This window comes from Ursus americanus, chromosome 29 (genome assembly GCF_024610735.1).
Source record: "Ursus americanus isolate L20-20 chromosome 29, mUrsAme1.1.p, whole genome shotgun sequence".
Taxonomy (NCBI): Eukaryota; Metazoa; Chordata; class Mammalia; order Carnivora; family Ursidae; genus Ursus; species Ursus americanus.
In genome coordinates this window covers 8,281,032-8,291,028 of record NC_142155.1, presented here as the reverse complement: position 1 = coordinate 8,291,028, position 9,997 = coordinate 8,281,032, and the positions used below count along the sequence as shown (strand labels likewise).

Below are 9,997 nucleotides of genomic sequence, written 5' to 3'. Positions count from 1 at the left end.
CAGTGAGTATGATGTTAGCTACCGGTTTGTTACACGTGGCCTTTATTATGTTGAGGTATGTTCCCTTTTTATCCACTTTATTGAGAGTTTTACCATAAACGGATGTTGAATTTTATGAAATGCTTTTTCTGCATCTATTGTGATCATATGATTTTTATCCTTTTATTTGTTAATGTGGTGTATCACCTTGATCGATTTGCAGATACTGAACCATCCTTGGTTTCCTGGAATAAACCCTGCTTGATCATGGTATATGAAGTGCACCAATTTGGAAAGAGGCGAGAACTACAGAAGTGTTCCTGGGACTTTTCAGGTGATTATAAACCAATTCAAAATTACTTAAAAAAAAAAAAAAGACAACATGTACACACAAGATACAAAAATCAAAACAGTAAAAAGCAATGAAAAGTGAATCTCCCTTCCATCCTAGTTTTCATATCAGAAGAAAAGGACTGCTACCAGTTTCTTAGGGCTAAAACAATCTTCTTTTATATGACTTTTATATGACTTATCATCTTCAAAACTGTTTATTCCTTCTGCACTTCCATTTCAGTTGTCTCCTACCTTAATCCATGTACTTATTCTGCATGGTATAGTCATAAAGAGGACTACAGTCCTTCACAGTCTTACCAAGTAGCCAACTGAACTGTGGGCCAGGATTCTTTTTCTCCCATTATGGTATTATTGCAGAAGATTTTACATTATCACAGCAATTAAAAAAAAAAAAACACTCTTAGGAATATGAGCCCACATATTCCTAGTTCATAAATGATATTCCAGACAGCTTCTAAATCCAGACACCAAAGACAGCCTAACCTAAATACATGACTTAAAACAAATAGATCATGGATGCCTGGGTGCCTCAGTCAGTTAAGTGTCTGCTTTCGGCCCAGGTCATGATCCCAGGGTCCTAGGATCAAGTCCCACATTGGGCTCCTTGCTCAGTAGGGAGCCTGCTTCTCCCTCTGTCTGCCACTCCCTCTGCTTGTGCTGTCTCTGACAAATAAATAAAGTCTTAAAAAAAAAAACAAAACCCAAATAGATCAGCTATTTGAAATTGTTTTCAAGTAGGTCAATTTAGTCATCACAGTAGGTAATAAGGAAATAGCATCAACTTCCTGTTCCCCTGTTCTTTCATTCCTGGCCTCAGGGTAGACTGCTCTCCCATTCCAAAGAGTCTCCCCTTTTGGTTAGATATGACTGACTACTGACATGGTGTTAATGACTCCCCAGGACCATGGCTTGTCCATAAGTCATCCACAAAGCCCTCTCTGGGGGAGCGGGTAGAGAAGCAAACTAGGGTCTCAGCACTAGTGTTTGCACCTCTAGTTCAGATTTTATATAATGCTCCCTAGTCTGTTCCTGTCTATCAGAAGTGGGACTTGTCCTACACTGCCAAGTTTGTTACATAAGAGGCAAGGGACTTTGTATAGTAGAGACCCATTCATACACCCAGATACCTAAATGCTTTAACATGCTTTCTCTTGCTTAGGATTACAAAGTTCAGTAATATGTAGGGAAAAAAAATACTTTCATGGGCATGAGACGCTGAACAATACAAAATGTTCTCCGATTCACTATATAATACATTCCAATCCAAAACATTACTAAATTATGACTCTTTCCCAAGAGAAAATTATCATAAATGTTCTTTAAGTAATTCCTCATTAAAGGCCTGACATCTTCTTCCATCTCCCCAAATGAGACAATTTCATTAAGAACCTAAATCTCCAATTTGTCACATTATGGACAATTGCCGGTATCTATTCTTGATAATATTATACTGTTTGCTTTTCTAATACATTGAAACCAAGGTTGCAGTACATGCCTGTATTATAGGTTTAATGTAGTCACCATGTAAATTCTGTACCTTTAATAAACCAAGATTTGCAATATTATGTTTTCACAATATTAACACAAATCTAAATTTTCCATAATTATTTTCTAGGGAAACATATTAAATGACATAATTCAAGACAGCTATTGACTTTTAGGTAAAGCCATATGACAGTACCAACATCTGACCATTTTTGACTTACAAAACCCAACAACTTCATTTGATTCCACCTAATTCCATGGTGGTTTCAGAATAATGTGAGCACAAACCAAATACTAATCATCATAACAGAGAAATAGAAGAGGAATCAACTGCAACTACCTAGAATTGTCATAATTGATACATAAAATAGTTTTCCCACTTCCAAGATTATAGAACTTGTATGGTTTTCATACCTAAAATTTTAAGCCCTTAAGGATGGGCAAGGCCTGACAGATGAGGATAAATATACAAACTGGGAAAATTAACAATGACTATACTTTTGTTTCAAGAAAAGACATATCTTTAAACAAAGAAATGGTAAGATAACACTGTTAAACTTTGGAAGCTCAAGAAAGATGTCTAAAAAACATAGCTTTTGGGTAACCCTCTCAGGTCCCCTCCCCCTTTGAGAGCTTTGTACTCTATCATTCAATAAACTTTACCACTGATCAATAAAAAAAAAAAATAAAATAAAAACAAAAACATAGCTTTATTTATTAGCTTAAAATTATTCAAACATCCTGACAAACACTAAGAAGAAAGTAAGTTACCTATAATCCAAAAACTATCTAAAATTCCATAAAAAGAAGACAAAGTCCTCCATATCAACCTTCTAACCCCTTTCCTCTGAAACAGCCTACGCTACGCAGATTAGCTATACATACTTATAAATTTATTGTTATAAAAATGAAATTGAACTGTAATTTGCTTTTTCTTTTTTAATTAACCATGACTGCTTTCTTGATCAGTAAAAAGAGATCTATTTCACTAGTTTAAATAGCTGTAAAGCACTTCATTAAATAAACATTCTATGATGTATTTCATCATTTCTTTATCCTTGTAATATATTTTTCAGTTCTTATTTTATTATGTCTGTGTGATTTGGAAATCACTGTGTCCCCCTTTACGCTAGGACTGTGGGCAAAGGTTTGGTAAACTTTGAGGTCATCAAAGCATCTTCTTGAAAAATACAACTTAGAAAATAGCCTACATTTGTTTTAGACTATGTTCTTAAGGAATAAAAGAATCAGAGAAAGAAAAGCAGTAAGAAACATACATACATATACATTAACAGATGTGTAGATGGGGAAAGAGTAAGTGATTATCTCATGTGTTTATAATGAGACAATATTAAGAAAATGAATGAGGAAGAGAGTTATAAAATGAGATTTTTACTCTCATAAGTTGAAGGTGTTTAAAGTCCCAAACTCTGAGTACAAGCTAACTCTTACTTTTTTTGTGTTTTGAGGATTTAAGTTTGTTGACTTGTTCAAGAGATGAAGCACTTTAAATTGCAAAGTGATGTTAATGAAAAATGAAAAATCCCAATCAGCTTTAGTTGGAAGTCAGCATTACAGCACAGCACTTTCAGAAAATTATGTTGCAAGCTATTACTGTATTACTTTTGCTGTTATTAACTGGAAACAAGAACTGAGGGATAAAGAGCCAGAAAGAAGGCCACCAGCAGACTTCAATAAACAGGGCAAATACACCAGTGAAGATCTAGATAAATACAGTTCTTTACCATTTTTATGCATTATTTCATGTTTAAAATTTTGCTCCTAAGCCAATGATTTTATTCTACCTTTGGAATCACTACCATACGATAATGAAAATAGGGGAGCATGAACTTTGGAGTCTAGATGGATGTGGGCTCAAATGCCAGCTCTATACTTTTCTGGCTGAGTTATCTTGGAAAACTTATTTAAACTTTTGGGTCTCAGTTTCCACTTCTAAAACAAAAATTACATAGATGTTGTTGTTAGTATATGTCAATAAATGTTGGTTAGGATATGTACCTAATATACCTAGCAAATCATATTAAGAGCACTACCTTTGCATAAACGAAACACTTAGATACATTACTCCAAGCATTGGTTCTCAAAACGTGGTTGTCAGAACAGCACATTCCCATCACCTTTGAGCTTATTAGAAATACAAATTCATGGACCCCACTCAGGCTTACTGAATTAGATGGTCTAGGATGGAACCCAGGAAACTATTTTACAACCTCTCCAGTTGGATTTTGTGCATGTTAAAGTTTGAGAACCACCGCCTCAGAATTTAGCTAGACATGATTTTCATGTGATAATTTCCATTAATGAACACTAAAGGATCCAGCAATCATCCATGTGGCTGACTTATCTTATCCATTAGGCACAGAAAGCACAGTACCTGTGGCCTATGATACTTTGAAGGGCCTATAAAAAATGTTTTAATGTTATTTCTTTTAAAATCAGAAGGAAAAAAACATAATTATAATCAATATATAATAATGAATCCAGCCTGGATTGTCTCTTTAGACCAAAGCAGTTTAAAAAAAATAAAAACAAAACCAAGTTTTTAAATTTTTATCAAAAATATAGTTTCATATATAGCACTATAAATCTGACTTTAAAAATCTTTGGTGTATTTCTTGTGGACAAAGGGACCCAAGAAAGCAAAAGTGCCTAAGATCTGGGAAAGTCATAATTCAACCCCAGTCACCTGAAAACTTCACTGTTCATTTATTAATGTTGATACTGAAGAAACCTGTGTTATTCTGAGGATATATTCACTGACAATTTGTAAAATATGAGTTTGAGCTTCACTTAATCAAAAGTTTAAAAACTTAAACATTAAAATTTTAGCTAATAAACTACCTGTTGAAGTTCTAGGAAAAAATCTGCGACATGGAACAGAGACAGAAAGCATGAACTAAAAGAAAAACTGGAAACAATAAAGGAGCTTCAAATGGAGCATGGTAGGATTAAACAAGAGCAAAAATAAGATAATCAACAAGTTGAAAGTGAAGTAGAATATTATAATGTAGAAATTATGTTAAAATAGAAACTTAAAACATACTTATAACAGAAATGTATACATTATTCTCATACAAGACTCACTGTTCATTTTATCTGACACAAATGCATTTAGCTCTTCAAAAACCATCAACCAGAATTTGCAGAACATGCTATTGTCTTCTGAAACTTGTATTCAGTCATGGACTAACTATGTACTACACTTTTTAGTGCTTAAAATAATAAGATTGAGTATTTTGTTATCAAAGAAATCTATGTATTTAGACTGGGCTACTATTTTATTAATAACCACTAAGCTCTACCAGCATAAAATACGAATCAGTTTATTCAAGTACAGTTGACCCTTGAACAAGTCAGGGGTTAGGAGCATCCATGCCCCCATGCAATGGAAAATCTGTGTATAACTTTTGATTCCCCAAAAACTTAACTACTAATAGCCTACTGTTGCCTGAAGCCTTGCTGATAACATAGTAAAGTAACACATATTTTGTATGTTATATGTATTATACATTATATTCTTACAATAAAATAAGCTAGACAAAAGGAAATGTAATTTTAAAATCATAAGAAAAAAATCATATGAAAGTGAAATACACTTACAGTATTGTACTGTATTGAAAAAAATCCACATTATTATAAGTGGACCCATGCAATTCAAACCTAAGTTGGTCAAGGGTCAACCACAGTTTTACATGCAACATTTTAAATCTGACTAAAATAGAGGAAAAGCCAGCCAGCCATGATACAAAAAAAGAATTTGTAGCCATAGAGAGCAATCTTCGTTATTATGTATCCATTACCAACTCAAGTCCTCCTTCTGTCAGTTCCTGCCCTTTTTAAAAGTTGTTTCAGCATTGATTGTAATCTTCAAAGCCAGGCCCTAGTTTCACATATTGATTGTTGATCCTTTTTAGTGTATTTATCATAGATTTCTACCACAATGTTACTTAGGGCAAAGACATTTTCTGGACTTCTGAGAAGATTGAATTAGATGGTTTCTAAGGAATCCAGGTTCTAGAATTCTAGGATTCTGAATTTTCCTTGGCAGAGAATATTTTAAACATGTTGTTTTCATTTGTTCATTCATTCAGCAGATATGTGTTAACCTACTGGGGCGAGACTCTATTTAGACAAAAAGTACATTGAGGATGGAGGATAAAACATGTTCAAAGGCTCTAAAGTAGAAAAGAAGATGAAGCATTTGTGGAACTGAAAGAAATACAAAATGGTTGGAGCTTAACTGAGAAGGTGAAAACGCTATTAAGATGAGGCTCATGAAGTAGTTAGGGAGGGCCCAGTAGATCAAGTAAGGATTTAGGATTTTATCCTAAGAGCAACAGGAAACCTTTGAATGGTTTAAACAGGAAGGTGCTTTGATCTGATTTTTAAAAAAGAATCATTGTAGTTTTTGTGTGAGAAATGGATTAGAGGATGGGTACAGAACATGGAATGGCCTGTTTGAAGCTGTTATTACAGTAGTATGGCTGAGAGGTGATCGTGGCTAAGACTAGAGTAGGCTCATTGGAATTGAAAAAAATGTGAATAGATTCAAGATACATTCAAGGATGTAGATTTAATCTAAAAAGCAACTCAAGAGTGATTCCTAGGTTTCTAGTTTGTGAAACTGCGTGGATGGCAACACTTTGTACTGAGCAAGAACCCCAGCAGAGGAGTAGCTTTGGGGAGGGTCTCATGCTCCTGTGTCCTTCCAAAGGATCCTGTAGTTGGTCTTAACTCTGTTTTCCTCTGAATTCTGTTTGCACAGGATGACTGTGTACCTTTGTAGATGTTGGTCCTCTGGTTATCGTCATTGACCATTGTGGTTGGAGATCGGATGTTTGCATTACTGAGTTTGGAAGAGTAGGTCCAGGGTTCAAACTTGGTAGTGAGTGACCAGACTGAGTAAAAAAACATTGGAGAAGATAGGGCGTTAGAATTAAAATGTTGGGTGGCAGGACCCTGCTTTGTTTTGTTTTTCTTTTTTTCTAAATTTTCTTTAATGGAATTAGAAAAGATAAAGTAGCTTATTATATCCACTGTAATTACCCATGCATTCAAACCTAAAATAGTCTTTCTCCATTATTTTTATCTTTTATGCCAGAATTAAATTGTTTAATATGACAACTAACAAATTAGCTTACATCTCAATAAAATTTGCTAAACAATAAAGACATGCTATACTTTTAATAAAAATTGACTACGTAACAGATAATTGGTTTTGTAATTAGTCATATTTCTAATATTCAAAAGCATTCTCAGTAACATCCCTCAGTGTCATGCAAAATGTATGTACAAAGAAGGGCTACTAATTTGTATTTGTAAGTATACTAAATACATCTATACTTCAGGGACATGTCCTCAAACTGAAGGTTTCTAGGCCTGAATACCTAAATAAAGAGATACATGATACTATCAATTCTTAACTGATAAGGTTCATATGGAAGAGTAGTGATTCCTGAAAATATCTTTAATCTTATACTTGAATATGGAAACTGATCATTTCACATGTGATTGCAGACTCATAGACTAAATTAAACTAAAAGGAAAGAAATTTAGAGATTGTTTAATCTAATGGTTTTCATAATGTGGTCCCCTAATCAGCAGCATCTTGCATCACATGGGAACATATTAAAAATGCAAATTTTCAGGCGCACTCCAGACCCACTGAATCAGAAACTCTAGGAGTGGGGTAGAGCATTCTGTTTTAACAAGCCTTTCCAAGTGATTTTGATGCCACACTTTTAAAGTTGGAATTATGTGTTCCCATAAAGATTAGCTGAAATTCACACACAAAATAAGACAATGGACTTTGTCCTAAAGATCCTAAAACAGATTGGTTAAAAGACATCTTTTATGTAACTCCACCTTGTTTCCCATTCTATGTGTATATTAGTTTTCTACGGCTGCTGTAATAAAGTAGCACTAACTTAGCAACTTAGCAAAAATGTATTATCTTACAGTTTTACAAGCTCAGAGGTCCAACATGTTGTTTTGCTGAGCTAAAATCAAGGTGCTCACTTTGCTTTCTGGAAGCTTTACGGGAGAATCAGTTTCCCTGCCTTTTCTGGAAGCTGGCTTCCAGAGGCCACCCACATTCCTTGACTTCTGGCACCTTTTTCCATTTTCAAAGCCAGTATGCATGTATTTTTAAATTAGAGATTATTTTTTAAAACTGCATTTTGGAGTCTGTACAAATGAGTCCAGTCAACCACATATGCCTATTAACTACACGCCTCAGTATTATACTGTCACTGGCACAGACTGTATGTCATAGAGCATCACAACTAGATCATTCAATATACTCAAACAACAAAAATAACAAAGTATAATAAATTATATTCATTATATTACTTTTACTAAATCAGGAAAGATTATTCATTTTAGGAAAAGACTTTAAAAGAAGTTTTAAAGGAAAAGGTTTTCTGCTTATGCCTTAGCTGACAGGACAATTAAACTAATTAGACTAGTTCATTCCTCAAAGATTGCACAAAATCATAGTTTTTCTGCATCGTCTTAACAGTGAATTTTCACTGACACATAGCAGAGATTTTCGTTTTTTAAAGAGGGATAGTGAGGGATTTAAGAAAAATGTTCGCTTAGAGGACTATGCACCTAAAGGAATCGAGTTTTGGTGGTGTAACTACACATAACTTCTTTCTTTTCTGTATTCGGATTTTCATTAAAGAATGTCTTATTTTTATAATTTTAAAAAGCCAAAGGAAAAAGGAAAAGAAGGAAAAGCAAAACGTGAAATAATAACCTGCAATTAATTATAAGGCCTGACTTGTAAGGTAGGGAATGGTTTTAGAAGTCTTAGGTACATGACAGCATTTTTTTTTTTACATTGTCATCCACAATGTACTGTAGAATCTTCCTTGATAAATTATTTTGAAAACTTTTTAAAAAATGAATGAGGACCACAAATCATTTTCTACACATGTGATTACAGTAACTACCTCACTGTAGCTTCCCTCTTCAGTTAGCTATGGTTTAAATTCTAAGGCCTGGTCAAAGAAAGGAACTTTTAACATTTTTTAGGCAATTGTGGTGCCACAGAACCCAAACTCATCACCGGCCTGGCTTAGAAGCGCTCACACACCAAGTCTGCCATGGGGCCCTCGGCGGTCGGGATTTTGGGCGAAACGTGTCGAGGCCGAGTCGGCGCCGCGCAGGCTGGCCCTACCGAGAGCCACGGCGGAGGGAGCCGCGAGCCGGCGTTCGGTGCGGCGCTGCAGAGCGCTCTGCCCGCGAGCGGAGCCCGGGCTCTTGAGGGGGAGCGGCGCTGGGGGCGGCGGCGTCGGGGTGGGGGCGGGAGCCGGGCGGCAGCTCCAGCGCCCGTGGGGGAGGAGCGGCGGCGGCTGGAGCTGCTGTGGCGACGGACGCGAGGCGGTGGCAGAGGAGACCCACCCCTGTCCACATGGACAGTCGCAAAGGCCTCCGCTGATGCATTCACGCCTGGGCGGGGTGGGCGGACGGCTGTAGCGGCGGCGGCGGCTGCAGAGAGAGCGAAGGGCCTGGGGGCGCCTGACGGTCGCGAAGACCTCGCCGCCCCGGCGCGGCGGCGGCTGCGGCCATTTTACGGCCCGGGACGAAGGGAGGTGTGTTTGTGTGCTCGCCTTCAACCTCTCTTCCTGGGGCCCGCGGCTGGGGAGAGCGTCTCAGGCGGCCTGGGTAGGCGGTGGATGGGGAGTCGTGGGCCGAGAGGAACCGGGCCCGGGAAGCGCCGTCGCCGTCGTCGCCGCTCGCGTTCCCCCGGAGGGGCCTGAGGAGAAGCCCAGGCCGCGGGCCTCGCCACCCGCCAGCCCGCGGATAGGCCCGGGAGCGCCTGGCCTGCTTTGTGTAGGCCCATCTGGACGTGGGAGCGCCGCCCCCCTGACGGCCGAGTTCTAGGCCCGCAACCCTGCGGCGGCTACCTTCCTGCGGCGCGGCCCCTCATCCCGGCAAGCGCGGCGGTGGTGTGGGCCATGGATTAAGAAGGAGGCGGCGTGGGAGGAGGAAGATGGCGGCTGGCAAGAGCGGCGGCAGCGCTGGGGAGATTACTTTTCTGGAAGGTACATCTGTTTCTGCCCTTGCAGGGGGTGGGGTGGGGAAATACAGGAAAGTGTGGCCCCCTGGTCTCCGGATATTCAGTTATTCGCATTGGGTGGGTGGGGGGCGG

The 9,997-nt window shown here is 38.2% G+C and overlaps 2 protein-coding genes across 10 annotated transcripts in view; one reads left to right on the top strand and one right to left on the bottom strand.

Annotated features, from left to right (window-relative positions):
- Window positions 1-1,771: 1,771 nt before the first annotated feature.
- LOC148107496 (uncharacterized) lies at window positions 1,772-9,688 on the bottom strand. Its single transcript, XM_087856896.1, has 3 exons — window positions 9,553-9,688; window positions 8,939-9,496; window positions 1,772-6,737 (listed from the first exon to the last, which is right to left on the bottom strand). Exons 1-3 carry the CDS (start codon window positions 9,686-9,688, stop codon window positions 6,451-6,453), a joined length of 981 nt encoding a protein of 326 aa, XP_087713022.1. The 3' UTR covers window positions 1,772-6,450.
- SENP6 (SUMO specific peptidase 6) overlaps window positions 9,225-9,997 on the top strand; it is a 118,093-nt gene continuing 117,320 nt past the window's right edge. For all 9 annotated transcript variants that reach the window (XM_045803924.2, XM_045803909.2, XM_045803895.2 and 6 more), the window contains exon 1: window positions 9,225-9,890. In XM_045803924.2, the coding sequence (XP_045659880.1) occupies window positions 9,839-9,890 (52 nt within the window). In that variant the 5' untranslated portion in view covers window positions 9,225-9,838. The remainder of the gene's footprint in view (window positions 9,891-9,997) is intronic.

What these genes read in the sequence shown, in the direction of transcription:
- LOC148107496 (XM_087856896.1), bottom strand. Translation starts at nt 9,688, where the DNA reads ATGGGCCTACACAAAGCAGGCCAGGCGCTCCCGGGCCTATCCGCGGGC. An exon ending in ACGGCGACGGCGCTTCCCGG is followed by an intron (nt 9,497 to 9,552) that starts GCCCGGTTCCTC and finishes AGGCCGCCTGAG; the next exon opens with ACGCTCTCCCCAGCCGCGGG. An exon ending in AGGGCCCCATGGCAGACTTG is followed by an intron (nt 6,738 to 8,938) that starts GTGTGTGAGCGC and finishes TTTTTTACTCAG; the next exon opens with TCTGGTCACTCACTACCAAG.